We start from the raw sequence: 18,340 nt of genomic DNA on the forward strand, positions 1-18,340 counted from the left end.
TAACGATGTTTACCTCGTCTTAACAGAACGAACATCTATCATACATTTTAACACGAAATTGAAAATCTAATTGAGACTTTTAACAAAAAAGAGATCAAATTAAGATTATGGAACGAAAATATAACCAAATATATAATTGAAAAAAAAAAAGTTTTTGTGATGAGCCAATAGCTCGGTATGATTTCTTTCTTCTTCTCCTTGTTTTCTTTTTCTTTGTATTAGACTAATAACCCAATATCCATTGTTATACCCACACTCTATGTTTTTCTCTTTGAACCCTCCTAAACACTCCCCACTCAACCACTGCAGTCTCCTTTTCTCCGTCCCAACAAACTCATTATTCTCCTTCAACAGACATACACGCAGCAAGGAAACATACTGCAGCTTTTTTTTCCTTCAACACAGAATCACTCCCCAATTTCTCATCCTTCGTCAACCATCACACAGAACACACTCATCCTCACACCCCACCATCACCAGCACTCACCAACCTCCAATTTCTGGTCTCCGGCGAGCTTCATCCTGCGGCTGTGCCAGCGATTGGGGGTTTCCATCGGAGCCGCCTCGCCTCAGCCCCCTGGAACCTCCTCCATCACGACCGCTGCGCCGCCTCTGAACGGCTTGCTTCTCCGTCTCTTTCTCTCGCGCATAACGCAGCACCTCTAAGCTGCCATCTCCAGCATCCCAACGTTGTCGGCGTCGACGAGCCACCACCTCGAGCGTCTTTAAGCCCACCGTGGTCCGCTGCGATTGCCGCTCTCGCTCAACTCCCGCATCTTATCGCCACTCTGCCACTTCGGAGCCCTTGGCTTCCGCTGCAATTTCCGACGAGGGTTTCACTCTCCGTTCTCGTAAGTCAAGTTAGAGCTGCGACAAACTGGTTTCATCCTAACTCAACTCCATGGGTGTTGTTCTGGTGTTTTATTCATTCTATTTGTTGCTCGCTGCATTTTGGGGACTCTGATAGGGTTTTGAAAGGGGAAGCATGTATGTTATTTTGGCTTTTACTTTGATGACTACATTTGCATATGGATATATGAAATCGAAGTTCTGTGAAAATGTTGAAGAGTTTCATTGCTGGCTCGCATTCGTGTGGGATTTGTGTTTGTTTCTGGATTCTGTTATCACGGTTGGGGTCTCTGTCTTTGGTTATAGGGTACCAGTGTTAATTTTTTGTTTCGAATGAATTTTGTGTTTGCATTCTATCATCGGATTGAATTCGGGAGGCGTTTCTGGATTGGTCGTAACGTTCCAAGTTGGGAGCGGAGATTAAAGGAAGAATGAATATTAAATTTTGGGAAATTATTGAGTTTGTTAGGTTATGGGATATGTTTTGTGTTTTGAATATTTAAATTCATTTTGTTTGAGTTTTGGGTTTCGTGGAATTCTGGGTATTGTGCATCGCAATGGGGGCATGTTTGAGCAGATGGGTGGTTCCCGTCTTGGAAAGATAGTGGTGGGGATGCTATATATTGCGCCTTTGGTTTAATTAAACGAGTGGGTCGGGTTTCTGGGTATGCATATGTTTGTTGGCGCTTGCTTTATTTTGAGTTCGTTTTCGTGATTGATTGAAGCTTTGTTCGTGTGGTTATATGTGTGCTCAATATTCTACTGCAGCAGGAACTCTGATCGTGAATGATTGTTTCTACCTTGGATGATTTATTTACATGAAATTAAATTTATGTGCGCGGCTTTCTTTTTTTCTCTGGTGTGCCATATTGTTTTTTGTATCTTTACAATTAGAAATATCAACTTGCATAGCATGAACGATGTCAATTACATTTTGAATGAATTTGGATGGTTTTATGATAATGGTGGGTTCTAGGCGGTGGTCTATTCTAGTCTAGGTTTTCCTTAATTAATGCACATGTGGGGCCCTTTCTCAATTTGAGGTTTAATTTACATGTCATTGATTTGGTGTGCGGTCTTTCTTGCATTGACTTGAGAATGAGACTTTAAAATATGAGTAGTGTACAACAGTACCACTCTCTTCCTCTTCTATTTATAATGAAGCAAGCACGTACATATGAAAAGATATGAAAAGACTACTCTAAGATACTAGGTATGATTACATGCAACAGAAATATGGCAGTAGGTAGTTTCCCACACTCAACACCCTACACATAGGGTTACTGATACACTAGGTATAGGTAATAATTCTAACACTCCCCCTCAAGCTGGAGCATACAAATTGTATGAACCAAGCTTGGAACAAATGAACTCAATCCGAGGTCCCCTTAATGACTTGGTCAACACATCTGCAAGTTGGTCATTTGACCCAACGAACTCAGTACAAATTTCCTTGGTCATCAATTTTTCTCGAACAAAGTGGCAGTCAATTTCTATGTGTTTAGTTCTCTCATGAAACACTGGATTTGATGCAATGTGGAGAGCAGCCTGGTTGTCACAATACATCTTCATGGTCTGAATTTCACAGAAGTTAAGCTCTCGAAGAAATTGCTTTACCCATATGAGTTCACACGTGAGAGACGCCATTGCCCGATATTCAGCTTCAGCGGTGGATCGAGCCACTACATTTTGCTTCTTACTTTTCCAAGAGATAACATTTCCTCCAAGGAGGACACAATATCCCGTAGTAGAGCGTCTGTCAATAGGAGAGCCTGCCCAATCAGCATCACAGTACCCAGAGATTTGAACATTTCCTTTATCTTCATATAGCAAACCTTGTCCTGGAGCCTTCTTGAGGTACCTTAAAATACGGATGATGGCATTCCAATGTCCAAGACATGGAGTCTGCATAAACTGGCTAACAATTCCAACTGCGAAAGATAGATCAGGCCTCGTAATAGTGAGATAAATTAACTTTCCAACGAGCCTCCTATATCTCTCTGGATCGGAGAATAATTCGCCTTCTACTGTTGTTAACTTCTGATTTGGGTCCATAGGACTCTCTACTGGTCTGCAGTCAATCATACCTGTTTCTTGTAATATATCAAGAGCATATTTCCTTTGAGAGATTACAACTCCATCTTTTGACTGAGCTACTTCAATGCCCAAGAAGTATTTGAGGCTTCCGAGATCCTTGGTTTGAAAATGTTTACACAAGTGCTCCTTCAGTTGAGATATTCCAGTAGTATCATTTCCTGTAATAACAATATCATCAACATATACTATTAGGTAGACACATTTCCCAGGAGAGGTATGTTTGTAAAAGACTGAGTGATCTGCCTCACTGCGTCTTAACCCAAATTTCTGAACAATGGAGCTGAATTTTCCAAACCAAGCTCGTGGTGATTGTTTGAGGCCATATAAAGATCGATGCAATTTGCATACCATACCAGACTCCCCCTGAGCAACAAACCCAGGAGGTTGCTCCATGTAAACTTCCTCCTCAAGATCACCATGAAGGAAGGCATTTTTGATATCCAATTGATGAAGAGGCCAGTGACGAATTGCTGCCATTGCAAAGAAGAGGCGAATAGTGGTCATCTTGGCCACGGGAGAGAAGGTGTCACAATAGTCAAGGCCATAAACCTGAGTGTACCCTTTTGCAACCAATCGGGCTTTAAGTCGATCAACCTGACCATCGGGGCCAACTTTAATTGCATACACCCATCGACAACCAACAGCCTTCTTACCCAAAGGGAGGGGCACGAGCTCCCAAGTATGATTGCTTTCAAGAGCCTGCATCTCTGCAATCATGGCTTGTCGCCATCCAGGATGATCAAGTGCTTCATTCACATTTTTGGGAATAACAACAGAAGACACTGAGGATAAAAGTGAACAATAGGAAGGCGATAACCGGTGATAGCTAAGAAAATTATAAATGGGATGTGGATTTCGAGAGGAACGAGTACCTTTTCTGAGAGCAATGGGCCAACCTGAATCACCTTCACCAGGAGTCGTGGGATCAAGAGACGAGGGAGAAGAATCTGAAGTAGGGGATTCACCATGTTCTTGAACAACTGGACTATTCGTCGGCGTCCTGTGTTGGAGAGAGTCAATAGGTGGAGATGATGGCTCAGGAGGACTTTGGTCGAGACTTGGAGGGACAGGGACATTGGAAATATTGTACTCAACCACGGGAATAGGAAGGACCTGCTGTATGACATGGACATCTTGAACAGATGGAGAGAAGTAAGGGGTCTGTTCAAAAAATGTAACATTGGCAGACATGTAATATTTCTTGGTTTCAGGAGAGTAACATCGATACCCTTTTTGAAGTCGTGAATAGCCCAAGAAAACACATTTGAGAGAGCGAGCAGAAAGCTTGTCTAACCCGGGAGACATGTCATGAACAAAACATACACAACCAAAAACTCTAGGAGAAGTGTGAAAGAGAGGATTGTCTGGAAACAGAATGGAGAAAGGGACCTTATGATTGAGAGAGGAAGATGGCATCCGATTAATAAGAAAACCGGCAGTTAAGATGGCATCTCCCCAGTGATGGACAGGAACGTTGGCACTAAGCAAAAGGGTACGAGCAGTTTCAACTAAGTGTCGATTTTTTCTTTCTGCTATACCATTTTGTTGTGGTGTATGAGGACAAGTAGACTGGTGCAGGATACCATGGGAACTCAAAACATTAGAAAGAGCAGACGAAAAATACTCTTTGGCATTGTCACTTCTTAAGATTTTAATTACTTGACCAAATTGATTCTTGATTTCATTCAAAAAAGATGTGAAGAGGGATAATAATTCAGAACGATCTTTCATAAGATAAACCCAAGTACATCTCGAATATTCATCAATGAAAGTAACAAAATACCTAAAGCCAAAAGATGAGACACGACTAGGTCCCCAAATATCGGAATGGATGACAGAAAAACTAGAAGTACACTTTGATTGAGATCTGTTAGGAAAGGTAGATCTAACATGTTTTCCTAGTTGACATGACTCACATTCTAAAGTCTGGAGACGACTAAGTTCAGGAAACATTTTCTTTAACTTGGACAGGTGAGGGTGACCAAGCCGATCATGTAACATTTTAGGATTGGGGGCTGCAACACATGACACACGTGGACGAGATCCAAAATGGTATAATCCACCCGCTTCATATCCTTCTCCAATCCGTCTCCCCGAGCCACGCTCCTGTATAACAAAAGATTTGTCATCGAAGGTTACAGAGCAATTCAATGTTTTGGTTAACTGACTTAAGGAAATTAAATTGAAAGGACAATTAGGGACAAAAAGGACAGATTTTAGATTTAAGGACGGAGATAAGATGGCTTGACCGACTCCCTTTGAGGATGTTTTAGAACCATTTGCGAGGGTTATAAAATGAGATTTTTCTTGGAATGAAATGGTTGAGAACAAGGAGGTATTACCAGAAATGTGATCAGAAGCACCAGAGTCAATTACCCATGAATTGTGACCTTCCATGGATTGAGAGATGCAAACAGTTGATGTACTTGGAGCTTGAGATGATTGTGCCAAGCTGTTGGATTTGAGGCGTAGGTACTCTTGATACTCGTCCTCAGTGAACTTGGAGTCAGTAGTCTCTGCCTGGGAGACATTGGCTGTTTTGGCAGGAAATCCATGTAAAGTGTAGCAGTTTTCTTGGGTATGACCCATCCTTTTACAATACGTACACTGGGGACGCCCACGACCTCCACGTCCACCTCCTCTAGTTCCACGACCTCCTCTTCCTCGGGTAGCAACCATGACAGATGGTTCCATTACAGCAAGAGTTTCTGGAGTTTGAAGAGTCGGAACACGTATCATGCGGGAGATCAAAGTTTCCATGGAAGGAACCTCATGAGAGGTCAAAAGCTGATCTCGGATATGATTAAAGTCTGGGTGTATAGCGCGGAGGATCATTACCATATAGTACTTGTCAAGCTTTTTCTTCATTTCATCTAGAGAGTCGACTTCCAAGAACATTCGAAGTTCTTCCACAGCAGCTTGAGCGTCATTCATGAATGACATCATATCATGGTTAGTCATTTTCATAGATGCCAACTTGTTCGCCGAATCATAGAGGCGTTGAATATCATTTGCATAGATATTCTGAGTTCGCTTCCAAAACGAGTGGCAAGTTTTGAAGGCCCGTAGAGACATCAAAAGTCGTGGTTCCACCGATTGCCACAATAAAGCACATAGTTGGAAATCCGCTTGTTTCCACTGTTCAGCTTTTTCAGAAGGTATGTGGCTGCCATCTTTCTCAAGGTGTTCGTGGTGTCCTTGACCGAGAAACCACATCTCGACGGCAGCGGACCAAGATAAGTAATTTTGGCCATTTAGTTTCTCGGAGGTAATGCAGGGGCTTCCGGAGAATGAAATAGCACTCCCAGTTCCTCCAGTGGCCATGATATGATCAAGAGAATAAACAAAAAACAGAGAGGATCTCGGAAAACAGTAAAACAGTGACGAAAACAGTGAAACAGTGACGATTTTCGACTTCGAAAGGGACGATTTCCACAAGAGGTGCTACTGAACTTCACCGGAACAGAGATTTGATGGTCAAAACGGGTAGAGGAGGCTCCGGCGACGGCGACGGAGGTGGCGCGACGACGAACTGGCGACGGGAAGGCGGCGCGTGAGCGGCACGCGCCTGACTGCAGCGAACGGAGAAGACGCGCGTGGAGGCGCGTGGCGACGGCGCTGCCTGCGACACCGGCGGGGTTGGCTGTCGCGCGGAGAGGCGGTTCAGATCCGGTGGTTTCCGGACGGAACTGCGTCGGTGGACGGCGGCAGACGGCGGCGGACGGCGGCGGACGGCGGCGGACAGCAGCGGAGGACGCAAACAGTGGCGGACAGTGTTGAGAAGTTGTTTGACAGTGTTGGGTAGTTCAGAAATGAGGTTAACCGAACTTAGACAGCCGCGGACAGCGGCGGTGACTAACGGCGATCAACCGCGGACAGCGGTGACGGACCAAATGAGACAGAAACCAGAGCGGGATCGACCCGCTCTGATACCAACTTGAGAATGAGACTTTAAAATATGAGTAGTGTACAACAGTACCACTCTCTTCCTCTTCTATTTATAATGAAGCAAGCACGTACATATGAAAAGATATGAAAAGACTACTCTAAGATACTAGGTATGATTACATGCAACAGAAATATGGCAGTAGGTAGTTTCCCACACTCAACACCCTACACATAGGGTTACTGATACACTAGGTATAGGTAATAATTCTAACACATTGAATGTGAATATGCACGTAACTTTTAAAATTCATTTGGAATACTTTTGTGAATTTGGGTTTCACTTGCATGAAAGAATCCAATTACATGGTGTTGTAACGTTTAAAACTCTCGTGGGAATGGCTACAAGCTTTTACTTCTACGGCCATAGGTCGGACTCAATCGCGGGCCCAATTTCTGATTGTGTTTTCCATATGTACCCTTTTTACATGTCCATACATAGGGCGCTTCCCTCTCTCATTTGGTCCAATTGCAAAATCCTTTTGGCATGAACACTTTTTATAATAAAATGTTTGTTTGCTGAAATTTTAATATTTCAATTCCTTCTAAGTAAATAAAATTAGTTTCAAAATAGATTTTGAGTACTTGTACGAGCGTTCGCATCATATAGTGTTTGGTTCTTCTCTGATGAATTAATAGATAAGCTTCCAATACGCTTCTCTTTTGAATGTTTGTATGGTTGTCTGCACCGTCTGACATACACTTTTTAACTGTCTGAGTACTCATGTGACCGGTCACCGTCTGCGTCGCCTTAGTACTTAATCCCTTTTCATATTCAAAAATACCAAAATATATATTCAGAATTAAAAATATGAACACTCAATCACTTAAGCCTTCTTCTCACCAGCACTCCCTCTCACTCAAGTGCAGCTCCCGTTGGCCCAATTTTCAAATAGTTTCTTCTTTTAAAGAACTACATAACCGTGTTCTTCATTGTGAATGGAGATATGTAGGAGGGTTAATCCTTGTTGGGCCCAAAAAAGTAAAACAATATTTTTGTCCATTCTTTTCTTATATTTTTTAGGGGAAAATAAACATTTCAAAAACCATATCAATTTTGCACCTTAAATTTTGTACCTTTAATAATTAAATTTACTGTCCTTGGGCTGGCGCAGTAAAGTGCTAATATTTTGCCTACACGTAATTGATTCTTGGACTCAAAATCCGGTTTTCGCAAAGCATATCTTATTTTATGGCTTTCCATAGTTTTTCTAAAATAAACTATGGTGACGACATACAAAAATTTATTTTTTAAAATAGTTTTTTTGGTTCGTCGTCTCGTCGCTATTTCAGTTGCGACAACAAGGAATGATATTAACTTTTGTAAAAAGGTTCAAGCTTTTATCAGTTTTTGTAGCTTCATGAGTTTTCTTGTATTTCACCTCATCTTTTGCTTGTGCCTTAGCTATTTATAAGCTGGTGTGCTCTCCACTATTGATTTTGCCACCCTTTTGTATTTTCGCTGTTGTTATTATTTGTTTTGTTACCATGCTTTAGATTGATGATTATGGTTTTTGTGTAGTGTATTTCTTGCTAATTGCTGAATGGATACTAGAAAACTACTACCCCTTTTGAGAGCTTGTAAGAATTCCAAGTCATTAAAGCAAGGCAAACTCATTCATCAGAAAATTGTAACGTTGGGATTGCAAAATGATATATGTTTACGCAAGAACCTGATTAACCTATATCTTTCGTGCCATTTGTATGATTATGCAAAGTGTGTTCTTGATACCATGAAAAACCCATGTGAGATATCCTTGTGGAATGGCCTGATGGCAGGTTACACTAAGAATTACATGTATGTGGAAGCCCTAGACCTTTTTGAGAAGTTTTTACATTACCCTTACCTGAAACCTTATAGTTATACTTACCCTAGTGTTATTAAGGTCTGTGGGGGGCTGTGTAGGTTTCTGTTGGGAAAAATGATCCATACATGCTTGATAAAAACTGGTTTAATGATGGACATTGTTGTTGGAAGCTCTCTTGTGGGTATGTATGGAAAATGCAATGCATTTGAAAAAGCCATATCATTGTTCAATGAAATGCCTGAGAAGGATGTGGCATGCTGGAATACAATAATTTCTTGTTATTACCAAAGTGGAAACTTCAAAGAGGCCCTACGGTATTTTAGCCTGATGAGAAAATTTGAATTTGAACCTGATTCAGTTACAATAACAACTGCTATTTCCTCGTGTGGCAGACTTTTGGATTTGAACAGGGGAATGGAAATTCACGAGGAGTTGATTAACAGTGGGTCTTTGCTGGACAGTTTCATTAGCTCTGCTCTTGTTGACATGTATGGAAGATGCGGTCACCTAGAAAAGGCTCTAGAGGTTTTTGAGGAGATGCCTAAAAAGACTGTTGTTGCTTGGAATTCCTTGATTAGTGGATATGGTTTGAGAGGTGACAGCATACCATGCATTCGCCTTTTAAAGAGGATGTACAACGAAGGAGTCAAGCCAACTTTGACTACTTTATGTAGTTTAATAATGGTTTGTTCACGTTCTGCTCAACTACTAGGCGGAAAGTTTGTACATGGATATATAATACGAAACAGAATACAACCTGATGTTTTCATTAGTAGTTCTCTCATGGATTTATACTTCAAATGTGGAAGGGTAGGGTTAGCCGAAAACATCTTTAAATCAATACCAAAGTCTAAGGTAGTTTATTGGAATGTCATGATTTCTGGATATGTGGCTGAAGGGAAACTTTTTGAAGCCCTTGCCCTGTTTAGTGAAATGAGAAAATCTTATGTTGAGCCAGATGCTATTACTTGTACCAGTGTTTTAGTAGCTTGTTCTCAACTAGCAGCACTAGAACAAGGTAAAGAGATTCATAATCTGATCATGGAGAAAAAATTGGACAACAATGAAGTGGTTATGGGAGCTCTGCTGGATATGTATGCAAAATGTGGCGCAGTAGATGAAGCATTCATTGTTTTCAAATGGTTGCCAGAAAGAGATCTGGTGCTTTGGACTTCAATGATTACTGCATATGGGTCCCATGGTCAGGGCTATGAAGCTTTGGAGCTTTTTACTGAAATGTTGCAATCCGATGTAAAACCTGATAGGGTTTCTTTTCTTGCTATATTATCTGCTTGTGGCCATAGTGGGTTGGTTGATGAGGGATGCTATTACTTCAGTCAAATGATGAATGTTTATGGCATTAAACCTGGAGTTGAACATTATTCATGCTTGATTGATCTTCTTGGGCGTGCTGGAAGATTGTATGAAGCATACAAGATTCTACAAAGAAACCCTGAAACCAGGGATGATGTTGGGTTGCTAAGCACATTATTTTCTGCATGCCGTTTGCACAGAAATATTGATCTGGGAGTTGAACTTGCTAAAATTCTTATCGATAAGGATCCTGACGATTCATCAACCTACATTCTCTTGTCAAATATGTATGCTTCTGCACATAAATGGGATGAGGTACGGAAGGTGAGATCAAAGATGAAGGAGCTTGGGTTAAAGAAGAATCCAGGGTGTAGTTGGATTGAGATTAACCAAAAGATCGTGCCTTTTTTTGTTGAAGACAATTCACACTTGCATCTAGAATTGGTTAATAAATGCCTTTCATATCTCACTGGTCATATGGATGATGAGTCTAAACCATTTATATATCATTCTGATGTGGAAACACTGAGATTTTGCTAGTTTTACAATTAGCTTGGAAGCTGCTCGTGACGGGAATCCTAAGACAATGATTCTTGGTGTAGGTAACTGGCTTTGACATGTCTAACAAAAATCCAGAAAAGGACCAAAAATAGCACAAAAAGAAGGAACAAGGTTCTGGAGAGTTGAAGAAGAACAAGAAGCAGAGAAGTATCTAGTGACAATGGTACATGTTTATGAATTTGCTCTGTGAATGATGTTTACTTTATTCTTCGTTCTGCTACTGCTTGTGATATGAACAATGCCCCAATGATTGATTTAGTGTGTCTAAGTGAGCTTTTAAGCAGTGATTGATTGAAATCTATTTGTCTATGAATGGAATTTGTAAGGTTTTAGCCGTTAGATACATTTATGAATTAATGATTGATTGAGATTATTACTGTTACTTAATAATCCATGTTATTGCAAAATTAGTTATTTGGTTCCTGAATAAAAATTTAAAAAGTTTAAAAATTACAGGTGATATTAGGGATTTGAGGATACAACACCTTTTGAGTGATTCACTTCAATACCAAGAAAGTATTTTAAATAGGCATGGTCTTTGGTTTGAAAATGACTAAATAAGTGTTCTTTTAGTTGAAAAATCCTAGTGACATAATCTCCTGAAATTACTATATCATCAACATAGATTGATGTGTGAGGCAAAAAGGAAGAATATAGAAATTTTCTTTAGGATTGTCACTTTTGAAGATTAAATGTCTGAGATAGATTAGTCAGGACCTTATTCTCTTGTTGGATCCATGACCATCACTACTAGTGCACTTACCCGTAGAAAGGGAAACCATTGCTGATGATGAATGATGAATACATGATCATTTTTCAACTATTAGCCAACAAATTAATCAAATATAACCGTTGGGGAGCAAAACCAAATTGATATGTATGCATTTAAAATGCTATTGGTTAATCTTAACCATTCCATGAACCGTCTCATTAGCATTCAATGACTTTTTATATTGTGTAGACATAAGACAGTTTTGTATTACTTTCCACCATTAGCTAAACAACGAGATAATTTTGGTGCATCGAGGAAAATGCAGTTTCACTACAAAGGCAAATATTGCTGATGAAGTTGGTGCTTCAGCCATCCTCATTATAAACTATCGTACAGGTGTTTGCATTTTTATTTTCAATGCTTTTTGAGATCATAGTGTATTTTGTTTCTTAATGGCAGAAGCCTATCATGTAGTGGCAGCCATTGTCCCATTATATGTGACCATGATACTGGCCTATGTTTCTGTGAAATGGTGGAAGATCTTCACACCAGATCAATGTTCAGGCATAAACAAATTTGTGGCAAAGTTCTCCATCCCCCTCTTGTCATTTCAAATAATTTCCTCGAACTACATCTACAAAATGAGCCTCAAACTCTTATATGCCAATTTTGTTCAGAAATTGCTTGCCCTTTTAGTCTTAATAGCAATCACGAAGATCAGTGGCCGAGGAGGGTTAAAGTGGATCATAACGGGTTTGTCATTAACAACACTTCCCAACACTTTGATTCTAGGAATTCCTCTGATGAAAGCTATGTATAAGGGTCATGCAGTTGTTCTCCTTGCTCAGATTATTTTCTTGCAGAGCATGATCTGGTACAATTTGTTGTTGTTTCTTTATGAACTTGATGCTGTCAACACCAGGCCTGCTGCAGCTGCACCACCATCACAAGGCTCAGCTGGTGGGTGTTTATAGTAGGTTAATTTACTTGTAAGGAATGAGATTTAAAGTAATTAATATACGTGAAACAAAATAGTGATTAACTTAGCAAAACACTGATCTAGATTCATTCTTCTTCTTGCCATTACTTTTCTCTCATAAGCCATAATTGATATATGTATAGATAGATAATATATTATTGATCAGTTAATCCTGTTCAACCAAGTAAAGTGATCTAAGACAGTCAGATTAAATAGGGCCTGAACATTAATATATTTTAAGAGTAACTATATTTGAACATTATATATATTATAAGCTTGTACAAATAAGTTTTTATATGTTGACATGTTTTTGTGCGATCTTTTCTTTCTCTACCTTCTCATTAGATGCCATTTGAATATTTAAACACAATTTTGTTAGGAAACTATATATATCCCAGTGTTTTAGTAGCAACATATATAAATCAAACTATAACACATATCATGTTTGTTTAGCATATGGTGTAAAATTTAAGTGCAGATATTTCCATAAAACTGAACCAGAAATAAAAATTGTATAATTTTTCTATGTTGTAAGGAGAAACAGACACAGATCGTGAGGTACAATCAAAAGGAGAAGAAGACGTAGACCCTAGAACAAAAAGGAAGCTGAAGGTGTTGCCCATTCTTGCCAAAGTGGGAAAGAAGCTAATAAAAATTCCTAATACATATGCAACTTTAACGGGTTTTATTTGGTCAAGCATACATTTCAGGTAATTATAACATGTCAGTCATCATGCCATTAAGATCATTGTATTTAAATTCCTGATCATACACAATAATTGTGCAGGTGGGGATACACATGCCTGAAATTGTTAATCAGTCAATAGAAATATTATCCAATGGAGGCCTTGGCATGGCAATCTTCAGCCTAGGTAAGTAAAAGCAAAAATCCATGGTTTCTGGTTATGAAGTACTAATTTGATGTGATGAGTTTTGAAAAAAACTGAGAAAATCCAAAATGCAATTCTAAAATTGCATTAAAGGGTATAAATTTTGTATATTTGTTGATGGAGATTGGTATCAGGTGTGTTTATGGCATCACAGTCGAGCATGATAGCATGTGGGTCTCATGACAGTGGCTTCTCTTCTGATAGGATTAAGATGCACACTGTTCAAAGTCACAATTGTTCAGGTCATTTTCCCTTTAATATATATATTTTTTTTTCCTACTTTTCAGGTCATTTAAAGGTAAATAGTTTGCATGATCTTGCATGTGGCAGGCAGCTCTACCTCAGGGAATTGTTCCTTTTGTTTTTGCCAAAGAATATAATGTTCATCCAGTTGTTTTAAGCACAGCGTAAGTCTTCCTTCAAATATCTCTGAATACATAAACATAAATATATTTATTTATATAAATTTATTTCTAGAGACTAGATTAAATGGTCGAAAATTAACATTATAATTCGTGTAAACGTTTATTTTCATTTTTTTCTTAAAATATTTATCAAAAAGTTTGTTAAAATAAAACATAATATATATATATATATATATATATATATATATATACACGTGTGTGTATTATAAATTTCACATATATTTACAATGGTATATGAATTGTTATAGCCGTCAGTTATATAATTATTTAAAAAGGTATGTATATTTCTTTCATAATTCAAATGTGGTTTAATGTTATAATTTTCTGGGTATGTCAAACTTTTACGAACACACTACTTAGTATATTTTTGTGCAAAACAAGCTTAAGCAATTTAATTATAGAATGTTTTCATATTGTATCTCTCATGTATAAAATTCACCTGATTTATAAACATTTTATGGCAAGTTATTTAGTAGTAAACACTATTTATCCTCCAAAGTGAAATAAGGTAGTCACTACAAAAATAAAAATTTAGTAGCAGTTATTTTGTAGCGATACTCCTATTTCCAGTTTGTTTTCTTGATCAACATGAAACTAAATTAGATTCCAAGTAAATGGAAGCCCCTGAGATTCAAGAAGAGAAGTCATAAACTATCATATTCATACCTTGTTGACAACAAAATTTTTAAACTCCTTGTAAATGGTATTTCTTTCATGTAAAAATTCTATCAGGCCATGTCTAGCTACTCTTATTTGTATCATTTTTTAGGATTCTTGTTAAGGCTTGTTTCCCTTTGTATTTCACAACCTCTCTTACATCTATTCCCCCCACTCCAAAATGAACTTACCTTAAAAGGCTATGATTGTTTTGGGCAGGCAATAAGTAATCTGAAAGCTAATGCAGCTGGATTAACTCAACAAAACAATGTGAAGCCTGTTTCAGATGCCAACATTCCCAAGGCTAAACCAGAACATCCTTTGGGCTCACAATCAAAACTTCCAGAAGGTTCACGGGAAGTGTCTTCGCCTCAATCTTCGTCAGTTTATTTATTTACATATCACGAGCAGTGATAATAATATTTGTCTTTATTTACATATTTTGTATGCCACTTAATTAATATAAGTCCATTTTGATATTTATACAGTTACAATTCATAATTTTAAGAGTAAAATAGGTTTTCATGAATTCCCACATCCAGTTTAATTTGAATGATAAAAAATTTTCTGAACCAGTGTCTCATTTAGGGGTCTCATCTCATTCACAATTTTCAGTTGTTTATTTAGACTAAAAGATTTTGGTCCCTTGACCCTTCTGGAATGTTTTCACGAAAATCATTTTCAGCATTTCAAGCTCTTTTTTTTTTTTTAAATATAAAACTAGTTTCTATCTTGAAATTCTCTTTTGTATACTCAAAGCTAAAGTCTAAATTTTTATTCAGGGTGGGTGCTTAATAGAACATATTACATGTTTTGTGCAATTCTCGTTCATTTTTCATCCTTCGTTGAAAGGTAGAACATTTAATCTTGGATCAATCTTTAATGGGGTTCCTCTTCTAAACGGGGTTGCTTCACTCTGCAGTTGCACTATGATTGTCCACCGTTTTCTGGTTTCTCTTTGGCTGAGTTTCGCTCATCTCTGAAGAAATATGGCTCCAATTTCTGGACATCATCTCATTAGTATGTTTCATCTCCTCCCCAAGATTCCTTCTTTCTCTATGTGTGCATCTGTGTTGTAATTTGGTATTCTTGGGGTTATGAACCTTACAACAAGCATCTTCTGGACCAGGAAGATGTGGATATGGTGAATACACTTGACAAGGAAAAGGGTATCACACTGGAGGATTTTAAGCTCATTAAGATGCATATGGCCAGTTGTATGATCTCTTTTTCTATGTCTTTCTTCAATTTTTATCATACTTTTTATATATTCCCCTCATGCCACAGCACTGTTTTTGTTTTCTCTAACCTTTTGTTTCTGGCTATTGCTTATGATTATCGTTCTTATACTTGTTGATGTGGTGTCCGATTCTGAATTTCTAGTTGCTGTTGTCATCCTTAGTTTTGAGTGCTAGAATGGTTTCGGAGGGAATTTCTTTTGATGCTTTTATTTTTTTTTTCTGCATGTTGTTGTATATACAATGTTCTGAAAGATGTTTATAAAAAGTAAATCATTAGGGCTATTGTTATTGATATCCTTCGTCAGCTATAGAAGTGTTTGATTTTTGTTCTTTATCTGTGTTGAATTTCTTCTTTTTCCTTTCTTGCTTGAGCAGATATTTTGAAATTGGCACAAGTAAAAGTGAGACAGAGGTGTGAACTGTATTTCTTGAATATGCACAAGTCATCTGTTTTATGTTTATAATTTATAGTGAAAAGTATATTGTATTACCAGAGAAAGATTCCTATATTGGTTTGATCTTTTTCGTTTAAACGCCTGTGCCTGTATATCACATTTTGAGTGCCACACTTCTGGAATGTATTAGCTTTGCATGATATATATCAGAATAACCCTTTGTGTGATTATCTTTATTTTTTAGTTAGTTTTATATAAGGAAATTTTGATTCATGTGTGAAAGATTTGTCCAAATTTGATAGCAGCAACAGTGTTATAAAATGAGAATCTCAAATGGTCATGTGGTTGGTTATCCTTTTATGTATGGACTTATATGAAGAAAATAGTAACATAGTGAAAAGAGATTAAAAAACTTTTAAAAAGGAATGTTTGAAAGATGAGTTTAAATGTATCTGATTTATGTTATCTAATTTGTGGCGGTTTTTAACCGTCAAAATGTGATATATTTTGTAGCGATTTTTAATTGTAAAAAATGTGATATATATTTTGAGGTGGTTTTTAATCGTCAAAATCTGATATATTTTGTGGTGACTTTTAACCGTCAAAATCTGATATATTTTGTGGCAGTTTTTAATCGTCAAAATCTGATATATTTTGTGGCGTTTTTTAACCGTCCAAATATGATAAAATATCAAAAAATAGAAGTAAATTTTGTAGCGATTTTTGACCGTTAGTAATCTCTCATTTTTGACAGCAATACCAGCGGTTAGATTTTTTTCTATATTAAATCACAATTATTTTTTAATTGTTGTTAGTACAAGTTTTCTCAATTGTTAGACTTTCTTAACTAGTTCCATCAATATTTTCTTTATGTTTCTTCACATTAAAAACTTTTATAAAACAAAGCTAAAATACCACTTATTAATTATTACATTAATTTTCTAGTTGAGGAGGATTTATACTAAAATGACCATCACTAATTTGTTTTTCCATATAGGGAGATATTATATTTAGAAAATCTTCGTCGTTTAGAAATACATTACAAAAAGTCTATCATCAGTAGGGTTGGACAAAATAAACCAAACTGCACTGTATTACCAAAAACTGCACTGAACTAAAAAACTGTTCGCATGAACTGAACTGAACTATTATTCTTACAAATAAACTGGCCTGCACTGCACTATAATATAAACTGAACTGTTATAAACTGAACTGTTTTATGAACTGCACTATATCAGAACTGAACTGCACTATTTTTGGACTGAACTGCACTAGTTTTTAACTTAACTACACTGTTTTTGAATCGAATTGCACAGATTTTGAATAAACTTCACTCTTTTTGAATTGAATTGTACTATTTTTGAATCGGATTGCATTGATTTGGAATTGAATTGCACTACTTTTGAACTGAATTACTCTATTTTGAATCGAATTGCACTAATTACATATGATTGTATTAGCAATAATAATCTAAAGTTTATAATTTGAAAGTGCTTAGAAAATAATACTTGAAATATGCATCATACTTCAATACACCAATTAATATTTTTATAATTTTTTTATTTATATTAAAGTTTTCTCTAACTTAAAATGTAATTAAAATATTAAAATTAATATAATAAATATAAATATCGGTATTAACTTATTTTTTAAAATTTAAAATCTTATGTAATATTACTTTTTAGTTTTACAATGTTTATTATGTTGCATAAAATTTTTTAAAAGGATTTATTTTAGAAAATTCTCAAAATTAATATTTTCTTTAACATTTGTATTCATTAATATTTGTGTGAAAAATGTTATAGAAATTTTATGAAGTTCTAAAATTAATATTTTAAGAATCTTTTAAAATAAATTCTCTTTAAAAAAGTTGATGCCACATAATAAATATTTTAAAACTAAAAAATAATATTACATAAGATTTTAAGTTATAAAAATGTTTATATTTAGTATAGTAATTTCAATATAAATACGTTAGTACCAATATTTATATTTATTATAGTAATTTCAATATTTAAGTTACAAAAAACTTTAATATAAATAAAAAATTATAAAAATGTTAGCTGTCACAAAATTTAATTTTTAAAAATAACTTCTGTAAAATCATAACATAAAAATAACATTACATAGTAAAATTCATTCAAAATAAAATAAGATATTGAAATAATTTATAATGTTTTTTAATAAGTTAATTAGAAATATTTTATATTTTTCTCAAAGAAAGAGTAAAGAAAAAAATTAAGACAAAATAAAATAAATATTTCAATATGAAAGAGAAAGAATAGAACGTAAAACATAAAACACATAAGTCCAATTCTTATCCTAATACCAATATTTTATTTGAGGTATTTTGCTCTTTCAATCTATTATAGTTCAATAGTTAACTTAGTTAACTTAGTTAACTTAACATAAGTTTAGTTTCTTAAAACTGAACTATTTTATAGTACAGTTCAATTATTATTATGAA

At 36.3% G+C, this 18,340-nt stretch overlaps 1 protein-coding gene and 1 pseudogene across 8 annotated transcripts; both read left to right on the plus strand.

The window, feature by feature from the left end:
• The first annotated feature begins 700 nt into the window (after positions 1-700).
• On the plus strand, positions 701-16,103 carry LOC146882051 (pentatricopeptide repeat-containing protein At5g27110 pseudogene; annotated as a pseudogene). Of its 6 annotated transcripts, none has more exons than XR_014985128.1 (5): positions 701-851; positions 10,616-10,737; positions 14,485-15,261; positions 15,352-15,447; positions 15,854-16,103. The product of XR_014985128.1 is annotated as a pentatricopeptide repeat-containing protein At5g27110 pseudogene, transcript variant X4 (transcript). The 6 variants fall into 6 exon arrangements; XR_014985129.1 differs by having other exon boundaries at positions 14,514-15,261; XR_014985130.1 differs by having other exon boundaries at positions 15,160-15,261.
• On the plus strand, positions 10,615-14,941 carry LOC114165772 (auxin efflux carrier component 8-like). Of its 2 annotated transcripts, XM_085667707.1 has the most exons (7): positions 10,615-10,737; positions 11,612-12,246; positions 12,801-12,975; positions 13,053-13,137; positions 13,290-13,397; positions 13,486-13,562; positions 14,457-14,941. In XM_085667707.1, exons 2-4 carry the CDS (start codon positions 11,739-11,741, stop codon positions 13,090-13,092), a joined length of 723 nt encoding a protein of 240 aa, XP_085523833.1. In that variant the 5' UTR covers positions 10,615-10,737; positions 11,612-11,738; the 3' UTR covers positions 13,093-13,137; positions 13,290-13,397; positions 13,486-13,562; positions 14,457-14,941. The 2 variants fall into 2 exon arrangements, with proteins under 2 accessions (XP_085523833.1, XP_085523832.1); XM_085667706.1 differs by lacking the exon at positions 13,290-13,397 and having other exon boundaries at positions 13,443-13,562.
• Positions 16,104-18,340: the final 2,237 nt, after the last annotated feature.

This window comes from Vigna unguiculata, chromosome 10 (assembly GCF_037176805.1).
Source record: "Vigna unguiculata cultivar grain cowpea cultivar isolate G323 ecotype 2 chromosome 10, ASM3717680v1, whole genome shotgun sequence".
Lineage (NCBI taxonomy): Eukaryota > Viridiplantae > Streptophyta > Magnoliopsida > Fabales > Fabaceae > Vigna > Vigna unguiculata.

Coding starts and splice junctions, on each gene's coding strand:
- LOC114165772 (XM_085667707.1), top strand. CDS start 11,739: ATGGCAGAAGCCTATCATGTAGTGGCAGCCATTGTCCCATTATATGTG. Junction 12,247..12,800: donor ACCATCACAAGGCTCAGCTG/GTGGGTGTTTAT, acceptor CTATGTTGTAAG/GAGAAACAGACACAGATCGT. Junction 12,976..13,052: donor TGGTCAAGCATACATTTCAG/GTAATTATAACA, acceptor ATAATTGTGCAG/GTGGGGATACACATGCCTGA.